General features: G+C 36.9%; 1 protein-coding gene across 5 annotated transcripts in view; it reads left to right on the forward strand.

Moving 5' to 3' along the window:
- The first annotated feature begins 7,633 nt into the window (after window positions 1–7,633).
- MYRIP (myosin VIIA and Rab interacting protein) overlaps window positions 7,634–19,366 on the forward strand; it is a 233,627-nt gene continuing 221,894 nt past the window's right edge. For all 5 annotated transcript variants that reach the window (XM_026842007.1, XM_026842001.1, XM_026842004.1 and 2 more), the window contains exon 1: window positions 7,634–7,778. In XM_026842007.1, the coding sequence (XP_026697808.1) occupies window positions 7,669–7,778 (110 nt within the window). In that variant the 5' untranslated portion in view covers window positions 7,634–7,668. The remainder of the gene's footprint in view (window positions 7,779–19,366) is intronic.

Genomic DNA, 19,366 nt, shown 5'->3' on the forward strand with positions numbered 1-19,366 from the left:
CCCACATGTTTAATGATGAATTTTTTGATTCCTGCTCCAGGGTAGTATCACAGGTCAAAAAGAAGGGAATCTACAGATTAAATACTGTGGAGTCAGGTTCTACATACGATTAAGTGAACTGCTCCTCCATGGAAATGTTATCTACGTAGTTGTGGTAGACGAAGAATACCTAAAATTGTGCTTTCATTGGGGGGGGGTGGGGTGGGGAGGGAGTTGGCATCAGTGTTGTATCAAGGTCCAGAGGCCTATTATACTGGAAATCTAAAAATGGGAAGAAACTAGTGTAGAGTGCTAGAAACAGGAATTTTCTTGGTGAAGCTGATGTTCTTCATGTAGGCTTATCAAAGGAGCGTGCTATGTCACTGTACTGGTAATGCTACTTCTGTCTTCAAGAGGGGGCCCTGATAAAGGGAACTGCTTTAAAAAAATAATAAGGTACAGAGGAGTCCTAGTTAGTTCCTAAAGGTGGTAGTTTAACTTGGTTAAGTTGATCAAAATATAGTTTCTGTGAGACTCGGAGTTGTCTATGCTGGCTGGATGATCCTTTAAACCTGTAAGAGGATGAACTGCTCTGGTCCCCTAGTTTAAACTAAAGGAGCTATGAAGCTGCTTCAGTTTGGATCCAAATATGAGAGAACCACCAGTCAAAACCTAACAGTGAAGTCTGCCTTTTGAATTCCAGAAGGTGCCTGTGTCTTGTGCTTGAATGTGTATGTTCGCTGTTTGTATAAACTGGGGATCCAGAACTTCAGGTTTGTGTTTGCTGACCACGGTGCAGGTTATCTCCATGTTGTGCAGCATCAGTATAAAAGAAAGCAGCCAAGCTTGGGTCCAAAGCAGAGCCTCTTCTAAGCACAGTGTAGAGTAGGTCCCAGTGTCAACAAACTAATCCATTAACTCCCTCACCTGACAGATTAACCCAGTGCATAGTTTGGTTTTTCAGAAGCTCTCTGCAGCTCTGGCTCTATTTTAGTCTTGTTTTATGTCACTTAACAAATGCTTATCTAAACAAAGACAACCTGCATCTGAAACCCTTTTTTCTGTGCATGGGGCAGAAGTTGTGTGTCAACCAACTACAGCTCATCACTAAGTGTCAGTGAAATGGGACATGTGGCTTTACAGATTTATTATTTTATCTCTTACGATTCTTGCTTGTTCTAGCATAAATCAGGGTTAGAAGCACTTTGCAGGTGTCAGAGTAAATGTGGAAGGCACAGTCTTACGAAATTATTGTTGTTTATTGTTTTGTTCATTTACTTGCTAATCTGTAAAATTCAGTAATTTGCAGTGGGGTTTCCTGTCAGTGGCTTGAATTAGCAGTGATTTACTGTATTAAATTTGTTTTCACATCTGGCAGCACTAGAGAATACTGCCTCATTGTGGCAACTGCTGTTGGAAGAATTTTCTTACCTCTAAAAATAGAACTTCTGTCTCTGTCCTAGTCCCACAGAAAGATTCTCTCAGTCAAAGGTTAGTTCTTGGATCGAACTTGGATGAGTGACGTTTAGTAAGAAGGATGCAGGATATTGATTAGTGCAGCATACGTTGTGGGGGAACAATCCATTTTATTGTGTAGGATATTTTAAGTATGCCTGTGGTGTGTTTGCATATTGGTTGGATTTTATATTATGGATGTTTTGGTAGCAGTCAAGCAATCCACTTAACTGTTTAATTCTGTAGTTTGCATGGGTCGATCACAGTATGGCTTTCAAGTTATGATGAGATTCTTTATCATAACCCTTTTACCTGTATTACTGAAATGCAAAATTAACTTTATATGCAGATGTGAAATGTGTAGTGCTTCCAGAGCTGTTTGAGGTTTTACAAAAGCTTCATGTTTTCTCTCAGTATTTTCTTCCCCAGATTAGGGGTATGAATAATTTGGATGAGAAGCCTTACCACTGCTTTATGCAGTAGTGATGCTTTGGCATCTTGAACTTGCAAGAATTATTTTGGTGGACCTATATTTTCTTGGTTAGTTTGTTGGATTTTATCTGTTGGATGCTCCTCTATAGTTCTTACAAATAGTGGCTGCTGTGGTATTGAGGAAGGCATTTAACTTCAAAACACATACTTGTCACATGCAGCTACACAGCTCATATGGTAATGAACCTCTGTATCATTCCGTTTATTCAGGCCATACAAGAAAACATCTGAAATAGAGACCTGCACAGGAATATCCTGGGTTGTGTTCTCATACGTACTCTTCCACAAGGAAGGAGATAAATATTTGAGCCTTCCCAGGCTTAACATGACACTGAACCTGAGTCTTTTTCTGGGTGCAGGTATTAGACTGTTACACAGATGAAGTGAGTGCTTCCTTCTCTGTCTCTTAAAAGGAGATAAAAACTGCTGTCGATTCTTTGAAGGAACAGAGAAGGGTTTGCTGTTTCTGTCATCTCCCTTCAATCTGTGAAGCTCATTTGAGGGCCATTGTGAAATACTGAGACTGACAGGTGTCTCAGGAGAAGGATGTGGCATGTGTAGTGCAACACATGTGGGTGAATGTATTTTTGCAGTTCTCACTCCTGATTTAACACTGAGGAGACAGGTAGGAATGCAAATGAGATTTTTGTTTAATATTTGCTTCATGTTGGCTTAAGCTTATAAAGTACAGTGAGAAGAATGATTTGTCAGGTGTGTTGTGGTTTGGGTTTTGATGGGAAGGTGGAAGAAGGGACATAAGTCTGTTCAGTGGTTGTTCTCTCTGTGCAGGGAACTTGAGTACATAGCAGTAAGTTCTGAGCCCCACTTTGCAAGTCAGGCATCCAGAGGGGAAGCCCTTGCAGTCTTGGGTTCCAGATGTGAAAATTTCTGATTGTGTAGAGCTCCTCAGGATCAGTTGCATGCCCTAAGTGCAGATGCTGGCTTGCTTTCTGAGCTGTGATGATTGACCTTGAGGTTGGTTGACAGTTCGTTAATGAGCTACATTTCATGCTTTAGATTGAAGGCATGTGGAAAAGAGGCCAATCATCCAAAATACAATTGCAGGTCGGCACATTACCGCTCCAATTTTGTCTTTTTCTCCAAGCTGTCTTCCTCGTTTTGGGAAGAGTAACAGTCTCACACAGTCAGAATTCTGTCAGACCCATCATCTCAACTACGCATTCTTCCATAAGACAGTTGCTACTAAATAGAGAAAATAGAGCTGAACGTGATTTGCCTAAATTTAGCATAAACAATAGAAGATAGGACTGAAGTAAAATGAGAGTGTACAGTAACTAGAAAGCCAATGGCAGTGAAATACATGCTAATGGTATATGTCAGATGACTTATAGTCTTTAGCAGCTGTAGATCCAAATTCTGGTTAAGTTCTAGAAGCTCACTGTTACCAGTGAGAAGATTATTCTGGTCAATGAATTTGGATTTTATGACGTTTAAATTTCCACTGGGATTTATACTTATGTATCAGTTGTAGGCCTGATACATAGGTATAAAATGATCATGATATATTAAAAAGAGAATCATAATAATACAACTTTTTTTTTTTTAATCTGTCAAAGCTGGATGACAGAAATTAAGTTCACCAGTGTAATCTTTAGTCTTTTATGTAAAAAGAACTTCTTTTGCTATTTAGATAAAATAGCTTCTGTTTTTTAGAAAGAGTTAAATATACTGTGTTCCGCCTCTGGGAGAGTGCCATCCTTAGGTGAGAGATACTGTTCTTTTTAAAATAAAATGTGAATTTAGTGGAGCTTTTCTACTTTTGTTATTTCATACTTAAAATAATGTAAAATATAGAAGCAAGAAGACTGTGAAACTCCTGTTTGTTTCCTAAATAGATTAAAATTTAAAACCACACAGTGCTAACCTTTGACCTTTAAGATTTACTATTTCCCACATTATTGTGTGTCCCGGCACTCTTTCAGACCAGAAGTACACATGGTTATTGTAATAACTTACATTAATAAGGAATATTTCTCCTAGAAGGAACTGAATGAACATAATGGCTCTTTTAAAAACTGCTTTACCCCCCACACCTCCCATTAAAACTAACCTACCTAACTTTGCTCAGGAACTTGCAAGCTGTTCAGTTTTCTAAACAAATATAAAATTAGTACAAGGCTGAATGGAAGATAATTTTCTGCTTTGGTTATAGACCAGAAAATATGTGCCATAAATCTCAGTTAAAATCCGTGTGGGTACAAAGAATAACATCCTCTTTGAGATCTTTGTATTGCATCTAATTTAAAATGTGGCACACCAGATACAAGTCCTCATGTTGAAGCTGTGCTTAATTTTTCATCTGAAGAGGTGGCTTTGCATTTCTGATGAGTATATTTTCTCTCTTGTTATTTTTGGACATTAGTTTATTTCCAGTGGAAAGGGAAGAATATCCACAGTGGTGTTTACTGCAGCTTCTAGACTTTCTTGAAGTTTAAACAGATTAAGAAATTTGTGACCAGTGTTTATTATGCTTTATTTTAGACTTAAAGTGCTGGCTGTAGTAGAAATTACTTTGGACAGTAATGTTTGTTTTAAAGTTCAGCAGCATTGCTTGCAGTTCTGGAAAAACATTTCATTTGCTGATTGTTCTGTGGGGCTTTTATGGTTGTTTTGCTGTTTGTTTTTTAAGGTTAAAGTCTAGAAGTGTTTTTGATGTGGAAGACTGTAAGAAGGGTTTAAGATGAGTATTACTCGGACAATGCCCAATCATGTGTTACAAGCCTAGATCTTCCTGTTACAGTGTGATAATTTGTTGAGCAAAAGTTTTCTGGGAACAGTATTATTCCTTGTAATGCCTCTGAAAGCTTAAATTTTGTATTCAGTTTGAGATTAAGCAAAGAAATATTACTCAGGAAGGCAAACACCTGAACAGCATCATGTAAGTTATTTCAGCTGAGACTTTTTTTTTTTTTTTTTTTTTTTTTTTTAAAAATAATGTAACCTGTTACACTTCCTTTAGAGGATTTGCCATTGTGTATTTCCAATATGCTTAATCCAGATCTACTGAAAAAAAGACATTCAAGCATTGTTTATAAATATTTCTAAACTGCTGTGATGCTCCTGCATCACAAGTGATTTAGTAATGTGATGAAAAATTAATTCCTGGGAAAAAACACACAAGTTCCTTAGAGGTTAATATAATATTGAGATACAGACTGTGAGGCATATGGGTAAATAAAGCACATGAAAATCAAAAGTTAAAGTCACTGGTGACTTTAAAGTATGTGTATACTTGAAATTAAGTATTTGCTGGCCCCAAAAAATCAGAGGTAGTGGGGCTACCCATTTACCCTCAGATTTAGTGATAAATTTCCTCTCCTAATATATGCTTACAATTGGCAGTGATGACTGAATCAAAGTGATCATTTTCTTTACCGATAGAGTGCAGTTTGTGTGTGTGGAAAAAAGCATATGAATTTTGATGAAGATTCAAAAAACAGCTTAAGGAGGACAGCTTAATGACAGTGTTAATCACAGTTGTTAACTTTGTGCTCAAGAACAACTGGAAAGGCATCTTTGATCTCCTGGTCTCTTCATCATCTTGTGTCTCAGACAACTGCAGCCCTAGCATGGAGGAGTGTCTCCTGGCTCCAGCAATTGCTTAAAATAGTTTTATTTCCTTTTGGTTTATATCCTGTGCTTCTCCTGTAAAATATATGAGTGTGAAAAAAGTTAATTGGAAAAGTCCTGATTACTTCCCTGCAGAAGTGGCTTTCTTTCAGTGAAACCCTTCCATGCTTTTATAAAGTCAGAGAGGCCTTTGCATGGGATGAGCTGAACACATATCCCAAAACCTGAAGGGAAGAACATGTCTCAGCCCACTGCTTGTTCTGTCTTTGAGCTGCAACATGTAAGCGAAGCCTCAGCAAGTTCTACCTCACTGTTTCTTATGCTTGTCAGTGCCCAGTTAGGACTGATTTAGAAGTATATCCATTTTTATAGCCTTTATTAACTCATTGTTGATGTTCTGTTCAGCTCCCTTAGTAGACCTAAAGAGTCAAGACAGAACATAATGTTCCACTGTGACCTTTGTTAGCTGTATAGTGAGCATGTATCTCACTGGTGGGATCTTGTCATCTTGATTTCACGTAAGCTTCTATCCCATCTTGTTTTAGTTTAAGTGGAGTTTCCTTGAATGAAGAGTGTGTTCTAAACTTCATTGATAGACTAACCAAAATAAAACAAATAAGCGATACCCTCCTTCCACGTGGGTTTTTTCTTCTTTGAAGAACTGTAACCAAATGATTGGAGGAAGGTAAATACTGGGGGGAAAACCTCCCAAAAATCAAAGCCCAAAACTCACAACAAAAAACAAACAAAACCCAACCAACCACATCCCCCATCATCATCTAAATAGCAAATTAATTCTTATGTTTAGAAAAAAAAGATTATTTTTATTTCCCCATGCTTCTACTTGCTATACTATTTGTAGTGCTTAATTGTATGCCATAGCAGCGTTGCTTAGACGGGTTTTTTTTGACAGAACCCATTGATGTATTTTGCATAGCTGCTTCATGAATAAAGAGACAGTAATAGTTGCCTCTTTGGTATAATATAAGAACTTTTGTGTGTTTGTAGTTATTATATACATTGCTAGGAGACCATAACAACTACAGAATTCTATGATGTTTCTGAAACCGTAACTCAGTGTGGAGATGGGACACTTAAGATTGCCCAAATAATTATGTAAATCAAATTACAGAAATTAATACTGAGAACTGGACTTAATAGAATTCAACAAAATTAAGAAAAGTCACAAGAAAATAAATTAGAACAAATTGATGATAATTCACGAATGAAATAAATGGACTAAGCTCTAGTTCAAACTTTATAGTACCTTCAGTTCACAAATAACACTGACTACTACATTTTCTCCTCCATTGTCATTCACAGAAAGGAGAAATAATGATATTGTGGTGGTAGTGACATCTAAATCTTTCCAATCACTCTGGGAAGTGCATTTGAAATGTATATGCTTAGATTTTTTTTTTTTAAATGGTGTTTAAAACAATTCCTGGTTTCTTAATTGGTAGTACAAAATATTTTTGACTTACAGAAGTGTATGTTCTCTGTTCATACACAGTTGCGAGGATTGCTTTTTGCAAACTCATGGCATGAAATCTTAAATGTCTAAACCTGATTTCACCTGAGTGAGTTTAATGTGTTTCTTGAAGGCAACGCTGAAGTCTTCTCTCTATTATTTAGTATCTCAAATAATTTATCTTTTGCATTTCTTTCTAAATTGGAGGTGATTGCTTTCAGTGTGTGAAGCTTGAAAAATAATACTGAAATGAATCATTCAAAAGTTGTGCCAGGGGAGGTTTATGGTGGGTATTAGGAAAAATTTCTTCACAGAAGTCGTTGTCAAGCTTTGGAATGGGCTGCCCAGAAAAGTGGTTGAGTCACCATTCCTGGAGGTATTTAAAAGATCTGTAGGTATGGCTTTTAGGGACATGGTTTCATGGTGGACTTCATAGTGTTAGCTTAGTGGTTGGACTTGATCTTAAGGGTCTTTTCTGACCTAAATGATTCTACAATTTTTTTTTTCTCTGATGTTTACAGCAGCAACTTTCTTTCTGTTGGGCAGATGTGCCAGTGATTTCAACACACTTGGGGAAAAATACCAGCATTTTCAATTTATTTTGCCTTTTTTTTTTTTTTTTTCCTGTTTCTTATTTCAGATATTCCTCATAGTTACTCTTACGCAGGACAGAGTATATAATGGGGAGAAAACTGGATCTTTCTGGCTTGACTGATGAAGAAGCAGAACATGTGCTCCAGGTGGTTCAGCGAGATTTCAGCCTTCGTAAGAAAGAAGAAGAAAGGCTGAGGTAAGAGTAAAAAGATTATTAAAAATATTGGTCTCTTTGGATAATTACAAACTAGTTTTGAGGAAAACAGAGAATGCAGCTTTTTTTGGTGATGTTCTGTGCATTAATAATCATTCCTATCACAGAGGTAATAAGCATTCAAACTCCTCCATGTGAATTCAGTTATTGAGTAGTAATTCATTTTTGTGTTTAATCTATCCTGGCCTAAACCACAAAAATGCTCTCTAAATTGTCTGTGTATTTTGCCTGGGTAGAGGCTAAGTAGTGATTGACTTTACCATAAACAGAAGTTTATGTTAAGAGAGTTTTTTGCTTGCTGTAGTCAGTTCCTTTTCTTTTATTCAGAAACTTTGTCTCTGTGCAAACATCTGAAGGTGAAGTTCAACCCATCTCTTTCCCCAAAAATAATCAATGGGATATGTTATCCATTGTATTGAGAAGTTAACTTTGCTTTCTGTATTCTATATACAAAATGATTGCAAGCAGAAACAACCTAGAAGAAAACAAATTGAACTTGTTGCAAGGGACCTTCCTCAGCCCAGGAACTTTGGTATGTGACAAGGGTACTACCGACAGAGCCCCAAATTGGTAGCTGAAATATTTTTCTCGTCGTTTCAACAATATTTCTTTGAATTGTTTTGTCTGATTTGTTTTGTTACCTTCTCTGAACACATCGTTATTTATTCTCTAGAATAGTCTGCCCTATCTATAGTTGGCAAATGCACATTCTCCTACCATATTACTGTTTCTGTATCGTTTAGCATCAAACTGAAGTCAACAGGAAAATGAATGAAATAAACACAAAACTAGTCATATACATTATGTGCAGTTGGAACTGAAAGGACTCCTGCCTCTGTTAGTTTTGTGTTACTATTTTCTGAAACTACTTAGAACGTTAGGAATAAGAAAGAATGCTTGTGGCATAGGCCTAGTTCAGTTTTGGCATGCTGTACCAGTTCTTGCTTGGGTTGGTAGCACAAGCTTGCCCCAGGGAGGAAAGATTGGATGAGGATGGCACACAGAAAATTTTTTTTGTCTCTTTTGCTGTGGGTTGTACTGATTATTTTTGGTAGTCTTTTACAACAAAGCCTAGAGAGTCTAGAAGCAGTTTAAAGAGGGTGAGTGTGGGGGCTTTCTCTAGCTTTTTTTATGTGACTGGTTGTATCTTACTGGAGCAAGCATAGCACAGTTAGCAAGTTCTTAGGCATCTTGCCTATTCTATACAACCAGATCCTATAGTCACAGGAAGAGGGAGAATGCAGAAAATTGGTTGGAAAACCTGGATAGATAAAACTTGTTGCTGGTGTTTGTTTTACTATTTTATTGCTGCAGTTGTCCATGAGACTTGATAATTGAATGATCACAAGTAGAAAACTGGTGTGAGAGGGGCGATAAAACACTGGAAAAGTAGAAAAAAACCACAAAGACTCAGCTTATATATAAAAATATAAATTGTTTTTCTCTTGAGTGTAGTTCATGCCTTTTGCAAGTACTAAAAGTATGTTGAAGTGCTACAAATAATGAACCATACTGACAAAGTTCTGAAATGTAGGCTCATATTCAAGATATGAATTTAAGTAATTTTAATGACCTTAAAGATTGCCAGTGAAGTTCAAAGCTTACTTCTGACTTGAAATGTATGACTCTTTTTTTTCATTGGGCTGCTTCACTTTTTTTACAGAATGCAGAGTTAAAAGAAAGGATGCAGCAACGCACCTTTTTGTCTGTGTAATAGAAAATGTAATCATATAAGAAACTTATACCTTGCTATAGATTAGATTTTTTTAGCCTGTAAGAAAGCAGATTAATCCTTGTGTCTGCTTTGATATTCTTAGCTCTATTATCAACTGGCAAAGTCTACAGTATAGTTTCACTTTAGAAGTATTGTCAACCTTGGTAATCTTTAAGAGAAAAAAAAAAGGCATATATAACTTATATCTGACATATAAATTATATATTATTAACATATGCTGTTAATAAATGGAAAAACAAGTTATATCTGGAAGTAGGGTTTTTTTTTGTTCCTGTAATTAATTCCAGGTAGGAATATTAGTCTTTAGATAGAACTGTTGAAGCTTTTCTATGTGATACTTTCTTAAAATAGGGTTTCTGTATAATTCTTCATACCATGGCTAATTTTATTTTTGGATATTTTTCCCCACAAAGATTTAAGTACTTGTTTCACAGATATCTCTGGGATTATTCTCATTGGCAGAAATTATTTCTAAAGATTAAACACTATTTAAGGGAATATATGGCAGGTTTCCCCTATATCAGGAGAACAATGAAAGCTAAAAAAAAAACCCTGTAAGTGGTTGATATCTTCAAATTTACTTTGCTGGAGGAAGCTGAAGAGTTAAGTAACATACTACAAGAAATGGAGTTTATCTTCTAATGTTTTTAAGGGAGTAATAAAATGGCAACAGTTTTATAGGTAATGAACCAGTGTCTTTTACAGTATTGTTACATATTGATTTATTTTTCCATATTCTGTAAACAAAATGAAATAATGAATGTGTGAAGAAAAGCCATACTGATCATCTGCATTTTCTGCTGAAAAGCTGGTTTGAATCTTTCTGCAGTGAGAGTTTTTAACAGTGGTTCTCTAATTTAAATCTTTCTCCCAGCTTTATACTAGTGTTATCAGACATGCTGCTCTTGTACATTTTGTGGAAAAAAAAAAAAAAAGTTGGCTAATAATAGTAAGATAACAATAAGATAACCATGTGTAAATAGTTAGTGATTAGTGTGGTTGATTTATTATGCCTTACTCCTTCATACCAGTTCAGTTTCTTTTTTCCTATGACTCTCAGCCTTATATCAGATTAATATTATTTACTGCTCTTTGTTTCTTGTTCACCTATAATCTTTCTGTTTTGATTATGTGTTGGTTCTGTTCTTTGGCAGTACTGTTATGTTTTTATTTACTCCAATGTTAGTGTAATTATCCAGAGTCAGTGAGGCTAAAATTATAACTCAGAGTTGTAAATAGATGGGTTTGGTTTTCTGTGAATCAGTTAATGTGGGCAAACCAGGCAGATCTGGTCTAATTAGGAAGGTAATCGGTTTGAGTTGCTTTGCATGTGTGCTCAGGACTAGTCTGTGGTAGTACAGCCTTGTGTATTCACCTCTGCCACAGAAGCTCTGCAGGCTCTCTCTGGGCTACTGGGATACTAAAAATCGTAGCTAGGTTTTTGAGCAAGTTGACTGGACTCACTAATGGTTTGTTTTCTCATGGACAAATTTTCTTAATCTTGAATTTCAGACTTCATGCAGCTGCAGAATGTCAGCGATGGGAAAGATTGGGCTGTTTTGAGGGTTGAACTTTTAACATTTTGCTACGTATAATGTCTGCAGTTCATGAGTTTTTATTTTTTGGTTTTTAGTTTTTTTTTTTTTAAAGAAATGGCAGAGGAGAGCTTACAAGGCCAAATGTATGTTTCTGAGATAGGCCTCTTTACGTAAACAGATATGTAAAAGAGATTGCTGTGTTTTATTTGTTTCTGTTTACTACCTGGGTATTCAATTTTCTAGACTGTCTAAATTTGCCACTGTTTATTCTCCTCAGCTGTGGGCAAAATCAGTTCCCCCTTTGGTTTTGTTTTTACAGTTACCACTGTATTTATAAGCATGCTTGTCCATTTATTTCAGGTGAGGAATGCTGAGAAGTCAGGGTGTATTAAATAAGTGAAATTATCATTTTACTGAAAAAGAAAAAAATGATGGATCGTCTTATTGTGGTAGATGTTCCCAACCTGCCATGTTTTAGCCAGGTGGACAGGTTAAAAGATTTCTGTTCTGCTACTGAATTTAATATTCAGAATGACTGCAAAGAGAGAAAAGTTAGAATGGTGGGAAAGGGGGCAGGCATACAAAGGACTCGGTGTTGATCAGCTTTTAGCAGCAGATGCTTTACCTGTCAGCAGCTACTTTACTTTAGGAGGCCCTGGACTAAGCAGTTTAAGCCACCCTCCTGTAACCATTAGCTAGCAAAAGTTTCCATCACTGTGCTGAATGCTGAATCACCCATTTGTGTGGTGTGTTCTAGTGATAAACTTTAGAAACTTGCGTTGGGCAGGGATGAAAAATACTTATTTACAGAGCACATGGTTCTGTTTTGTTTAAACCACTGCTCTTAATCACCTGGGAAAATTATTTAGAAGGAAAAATTACTGACCTTCTGCTACCACATGGACCTGTGATCATAACACATTAATCACTTAATATAGTTATGTGGGGTCACTGGAACAGCGCAGGGGAAGTGTTGAGAGTTGACTGTCAGCCAGAGGCAGAAACATCACCAAGTCTTGCCTGGTGTGTTGGTTTTTTTTTTGTAGCTGGGTTGCTGAATGTCAGCTTTGCTGTCTTTATGCAGTCATATTTTCAGTTGTGGTAAAGGCAAACTGCAGTGATTCATGATCACATCTCCAGCAGTGCTTTATTTGCAGAAAAAATGAGATGTGTGTGCTTACTGGAAGGCCCTCTCCACTCTGTTCTAATTTTCTTTTAGCCAAAGAATTGGTAAGAGACTAGAATAGAGCCTTGTGTAGAAGATGATGAAACAGTGAGAGTTGTTTTTGCCTACTTTCTTCTTTCTGCTCCTTTTGCATCATAGCCCATTGCAGAATGAGTAGACTTGTGAACAGGCTTAAAAAATAAATTCTCATACCTGACAAACCCCAGAATCTAGTTTGATGCTTTTTCTTGTCAGACTACAGTAGACTTCAGTGTACGTACATGATGTGTCATGGGTCTTGTAGTGGATAAAATATTAAACTCCTGCCAACCTCTGTTAATCGAAATATTATCTGAGTCATATCACGCTGGCAAGATGCCAGGAAAGACATTTGTGTAGCTATCTGTTGATTCTACGTATCAGTTCTTGTTCCTCCTTCCTGTTGCAAGCTTGTATCAAATACCTTAAAACAAACAAAAACGAACTAAAAAACCCTGGCTGTCTTCCCTTGCCTCCAAACAAAGCCTTTTTAAAGCTGTTTCCTTAGTGAGAAAGGAATGGGAGATTGGTGTCATTTCCACAAGCTTCAGTTCCAGCAGATGAACTTCTTGATCAATACCTTGTTGTTCAAACATGATTTCTTAAGGTCAGCCTGCCTGCCCTTCACTCTGAACAGTGTGGGGAAAGCACAAGGAGCATTCCTGTCCATTACTCTGTTTTGGGTTTGGTTTTTTTTCTGTAGCAGGTAGGCAGCATGCTGGTACCTGTGCCTGCTCATTAACTCCTCATGGGATGCAGAGAAAGAAGCTATAACATACTACTTTATATCCCTGCTTCTGCCCATGAGGCTTGAGAGTAATGCCACACTGTGCTAAGGAGAATGTCTAGGACTTCTTTATGGGCTGTCTTGACACACCTATTCTCTTCCTGTGATAAAAGGTCTTAGACTGCTTTACTCCTCTGAGTGCTCTTTGGATTCCCACATTAACACAGCTGCATGCCCCTCCAATTCCAGGCTCTGCTGAGCTGTCCTAAATTTAGCACTCCTATGTCTAACTTATTTTTGAGTGCAATGAATGATTCATCAGAATCATAGGTGCAACTTAATACATTATTTTGCTACTGCTTTGGGTTATAAAACGAGGTTAAAACATATCTAGGGCAGTACAGATTTTTCCTGGAAGTAAGGGTTCATTAACAAAGCAAGACTATTTATAGTTTATCACCGGTTTTGTTACATAATTTTGCAAGATGCAAAGAAACTAGTTTACTAGCTCATGCAGGCTGTCAGGATTAAGAGTTGTTAGTAATTTCATCTGTGTACTAGATGCTTTATAATGGTACTTTATGCTGATGTAGTCCTCTCTCAACAGCAGTGTTTAATGTTTTAACAGATACCCCTTAAGCTGTATTCTCTGGTCAGGATAAGTTGCTTATCAAAAAACAGTGACCTGGATGAATTCTGCATGAAAGCCAGATAACTAATGTGTTGGGTTTTTTTTTTTCTGCAGAATCAGTAAGGATGCACTTTAAAATAGATTTAGAAACTGTTATTTGTCACTAATTTCAAGCAACACTGACTCAAGTGTGCTGATTGATGTCAAATATTGCTGTGTTTGGATGAGACAAGAAAGTAGGCATCTCAGCAATGATAAAACATCCCACTTCATGTGTAGTGCAACAGCGTTTAGTTTAAAGTCCTTCTTTCTGTGGTTTGCCTGAAACTACCTGCTCTAATACCTCAGGGTCCTTGTGCAAAGTTAGTGCATAGGTTCTGCTGACTCAGCATTGGTCTCTGCTCCACCTGTAATCAGAGAAAGTGATTGCAGTTGACAAGAGGGTAGAATCTAGTTTATACTTTCCAAGAAAAAAATCAGGGCACTGGAAAGAATCTGGCATTAGCAGCTGTTTAAGTTATAGTTTTGGGTCCAAATTTTTTTCTGCCTAATTGAGGAAGAAATGCCAGGGTACTTCTGGAGAGCACCGCCTTATGGTTAGGTGCTTCTAAAACCATTTCTGTTCATCTTGCTTGTGCGTGCTTGTGGCTGTAATGGGAACCCACTATGACTGTCCTTGTTATTTGCATGCCATGTAGATGCTGTAGGGAAAGCATGGATGGAACCCCTCAACAAGTTATTTGGCAAATGCAGGATCTCATTCCCAAAGCTGTCAGTCTTGAATTTTGTGCCAAGTGTTTTAATACAGGCAATTCCAGATGTGAGCTTTGTCTTTTATTTACAAACGCAGCTTCAAGTGAGAGGAAGTGCTGGTGAACCAAGCAGGAAGAAACAAGAGAGGTGATGCTTATGAAAAGGTGCAAAATGAAAAAGCCTAATTTCAGGCAGTACTAGAGAAATTTTTAGACAGAAGTGTCTCCATCTAACATTTTCAATATTGGACAGGCCATGGGAGATGTAACTGAAGTATAGCCCACATACACTGTGCCAGACTTGCATGACCTGTGGGTAAGTATCTAAAGGAAGTAGTATGATGTTGCACAGACATTATAACACTTACTGCAGGCTTTTCTGTGGTAATTGGGTCTTCACCATGGGTTATGACTAATCAAATTAACGACCATAGTTTAGCTAAAAGGAGTATGCCTAGTGATAATGAATAGCTATAATGTAAAATCAATATTTAATCTGCAGTCTTGTGTATGTAGAGTCTAAGCTGTTAAACGTGACTTGTAGGAGTAATCTTCTCTCACCTGACTAGCCCTGCAGTGCAGGGAAAGGATGTTCTCCTGAGTATGGACTCCTGTCTGTACAACTTAGTTACACTGAAAATAGTGGCTGAAAATATTAAATCTTAAGTGCTTTTTGCAAAGAAAGTGCTTCAACTTTTTTTTTTTTTCTGAAGAAACAAGATACTAATCTTGTTAAATATGTTACTCTATTAATTTATCAGAAACCTTTTTGTTAAAGTTCATGGGAAAAATGTACAGATGTTCATGGGTTGATAAAGGGAATCTGCTGAGGTGAGAGGTCACTGGGGAAATTGTGTTACAGGTTTTAAGGACAGTGTATTCGAGGCTCTATATGAGTGGCATTAGTTTCTGGGTCTTGCCTTGGGCATGAGGATGAGCCACCTACACCTCTTGAGTTCTGTCCCCCATTCCCTGTGAATTCAGACTTGTTGATTCTATAGAGGTTAGCTAGATCTGGGAAAACACCACATTGAAAGTTGGGCTCATCTACTGTGTGTCTATTATCTTTTTACTGCCATACTGGACCAAAATGCAAATATATGAACAAAATGACCATTTTCTAGTCTCATGTAAGCACTGCCTAATAAGTAGCCTAAGAGAGAAAGCCCCATTGTCTAGCGGGTAATTACTGAAACATTCAGACTTTCGGTAAAGCAAATTTATTCTGCCAGTAGAAAGGTGCAGGATTTGGACACCCTCATATGGACATTAAATGAAATAGGGTCTGGAGATCAGGAGAAGAAATCTTCTTATGAGATGCGTAGCCTTTTTTTGTTGTTGTTGATCAAACAGGGAGTTTTATAAGAGAGATGCATGAAATGGATTGGTCAGTCTATGTATTGTGCTGCCTAAGTAAAGATTAAGGTTTTTTTGAAAGAGGAATAAGTGTCTGATTCAGAATCTGATGCTTCTGAAGATGAAAACTGGAACCAATAATGCCTGCAGAGGTGACTTTCCAGGAACTGGTTTAAGTTGCTGGGGAGAATGTGAAAGAGCACAAGTGTCAGGTTCCAGACAGTTGAATTTCAGGGTCTTGATCCAGAGGAAAGAGGTCTGGACAAGTTATTGGCACCTTGGAAGTATAGTTTAAATCCAAAACTAGAAAAGTCGAATGAATACTGTGCACTAGGACACCAATACTCTTAACTTCATGGGCTTGTTTTTATGACATTACTGTAGTGCTTGAAGTCAGTTAGTGACTTCTGCAATTACAGAAGCGATTAAAAGGTCTGTGGATATGCTGGCTTAAACCTAATGCTTTATTTTAGGATTGTGTTTTCATCCAGTTCAGGTAATTTTGCAGGTCAAGGTCTTGTACAACCTTAGAATTGTTACCTATGCAAACCTAAGTCTACCTTAAGTGTTTGTTTCTCTATTCGGGTGTTACTATAATAGTACAAATATACTATAATAGTACAATAGTAGTACTTTCTCAAGTTATGGTAAAACATGTAAATAAACATGAAAAGAATGACTGAATAATGTAACTTATTCAGGGTTTATTCTTCATATTAGAGTTTATAGTACAAGGATGCTCTAAATACATTTCCATACGGTGTTCACTAAGTTGTAAGCAATATGTGCCAAGTCTTAAGGTTTTGGCAGGAGTGTTGTATTTAAAATGTGGGGGTTTTTTTATGCTGGAAGGAAATGGATTTACTGTGAGTTTCTATAGCAACATGCTGTAGATCTGTCCTTGGCTGCATCAGTCTGGATGGATCTGTCTGAAGTTGTATGACTTCCTACCTTAAATATACTCACCTTTGGTTTTCAAGAAAATAAGAGATATTACTTATGGTTATGAAGTTTGTCAATATGAAATATGACTTCTCATTTATATTTGAAATTTCACCTGTTAATACTTTTTTTTCAGAAATATATGCTTTATGGAAGTTTAAAAGTACACATTTAAGAAACATAATGTCTGTGAAAGGAAGAGACTTCTACTTACAAAGCAGTAACTGTTCTTAAATAGTATTATAAAATTTCGGAGATACTAGATCTGAGGAAAATAATGTTGCCTGGAAATTGGATTTGCGGATGTTTTTATTTCAAGTATTGCTTGAAATCAAGGGACAGTCTTTGCCTTTGCTTACTTAGAGAATTTCCATTTTGTGTTCTTCATAGACAGTGAAGTCTCTGGTCTTTTTTTGTGGCCAGTTCCTGTGCCCTCAGTTGAGACTAGAACTAAGAACAGCTGTTAAGTAGCTGCATAGGGAGGTGTCAGGGTGGAAGAGGGCTGCTGTGAAGTTGAATTGCCTTTGTGTGCTGAAATCAGTGTGGAGCTGTCTCCTACTGTCTGTGGTTTTGATTATATAAAGGTGCATTTTGAATACTTGCTAATTATTTCCTTTCTGAAGCCTATGAAGAACTGAAAGCATGTCAGAATCTACATGGCAAATAAATGTTCAGCATGTGGAAGGGGCACTTAGAAAAGGTAAGGCCACTGTATTAGAAGGGGCAAAATAAGTAATTTGTTCACTATGCTGAAGTTTAGGGAGTGTCAGGGTATCTGCCTCAAACTGCTGAATCAGCAGAGGTGAAAGTGAATCTTAACAAGTTGCCTTGTGAGTTTGTATTCACCTAACACCTCATCCTTCAGGTTCTCTGGAACTTATAATTGTCATGTGCAGCTTCCTGCTTTAAAGCTGTGCCAGAGGAATAAGCTGTGCTAAATGGGATACCAGTTCTTGGAAATCTGACCTGAATCTAGGAGCCTGTGTCATGAGAACTTCATGGAAGGATAGCCTCTTTGTAAGTTAAGGTTTAATAAAACTTGTGCTGGATTCTTCACCATTCTACCTCATTCCAAAGTGAACCATTGCTAACTATAATCTACTTGTTTTCCAGAAGTGTCATGATGTGTCACTAGAGGGGAGGTCAATTTTTAGTGTTTATAATCATGTTCTTTGTTTATGGTGAATTCAAAGGACTGCAGGACAACTTTTGGAAGGAAACGGAGCTGACCGAGTTAAGAGATAGTTGATCTTTGTTTCACAAATGGAAAAATTCTCAGCATTTTTCTTTCTAAATGAAATTGAACATTCTTAGCTAAAAGAAAAAGGGGTATGCATGTGTGGGAGAATTCTAAAGATGTCAAAACAGTTTATCAACACTTTTGAAGTGTTTCAGAAATGTCTTTGGAAATACTTTCTAAGCGTAACACTTTCTAATGCTTTTTGGTTGCATATGTGAAATAAAATGGATTTGCTTTTGTTACCTTTGAAAATATTTTTTAAAAAAGGTTGGTAGTTTAAATTAATACGTTAAGTTTTGCATTTCTAGTATTTTAGGCATGCAAAACTTATCAGATGAATCTCAAGTGAGGATGGTATGCAAGTTAATATACCACAGAGTATTGCTGTAATGGGTACTACTTAAGTATATGATCCTATCCTATGATAAATGTGAGCTAATTATAATTTACCTTTGAGGGGTACAGTATGGAGCTTCACATTTGCTTAGAGGAAGGAGCTAACATATGGACAGTTACTACAGAGTCATACTTTTCACTGTAATTGAACTTGGGGTAAATTGTTAATCTACTGTTTCCTTTATTTGCAGTTGGTGTATATTTGGCTGTATGCCCAAGGTTAGAGCAAGTCTTTGAACTGCACACCAGAGAAGGCTGTGTAACAGCCTATTCCTTTATTTTTGATTGGAATGAGTTATAATTGGTCAATATATCTGCTTATGCCTCTCTTACTTTATTGCTTTAATCCTTTGATTCTCCTTCTAGTTATGACTGTTACCCTGAAAGCAGATGAACTCACTTTCTTTTTTTCCTTTTTGCTCTGTTACTTACTAAAATTTAGAATGGGTAAAATATTTGTACTATTACTGTTGACCACTATCCAGATTCCATGAACAAAAATATATAAATCTCTCTATAAAGCAGGCTTACAACAGGTATAGTATTTTAAAGAATCATAGTGTCTTCATTAATGCAGTTTTTCAGTGTATTATAAAGATGCAAACTGAATACAGCCTTATGGCAAATTGGGTGTGGTTCCTGATACAGTCTAGATTATAATTTGGCTCGTAAATACTGGAGGATGCAGGCTGCAAATGGTGTAGTGCTTTCTGCAGCACTTCTAGCTTGAAAGGATATTCTGAAGTGATCTTGTTTTTATAAAGCACAATGGAAATGAAATAATTTGGAAACAACACAGAATTCATTGTTTGCATCTCAATTGAAATAATTTTAAATCAAGAAGCAATTAAAAGAAGCCTGTTGGAAGTGGCAGGGATTTAATCAAATTTTGCTATTGTTCAGAAACACTTTTGTTGAGACTTAACAAGAGTCTCTAATATTCCTCATGGCTACCATAGCATTTGTCAATGAGGGTGCCTGATTATGGGCTGGTGACATCTCCTTTTTCCCCCCTCAGTTTTCAACAATGCATGATGGACTTGCCAGCT

Source organism: Athene cunicularia, assembly GCF_003259725.1.
Source record: "Athene cunicularia isolate RWA chromosome 2 unlocalized genomic scaffold, athCun1 chr2_part1, whole genome shotgun sequence".
Classification (NCBI taxonomy): Eukaryota; Metazoa; Chordata; class Aves; order Strigiformes; family Strigidae; genus Athene; species Athene cunicularia.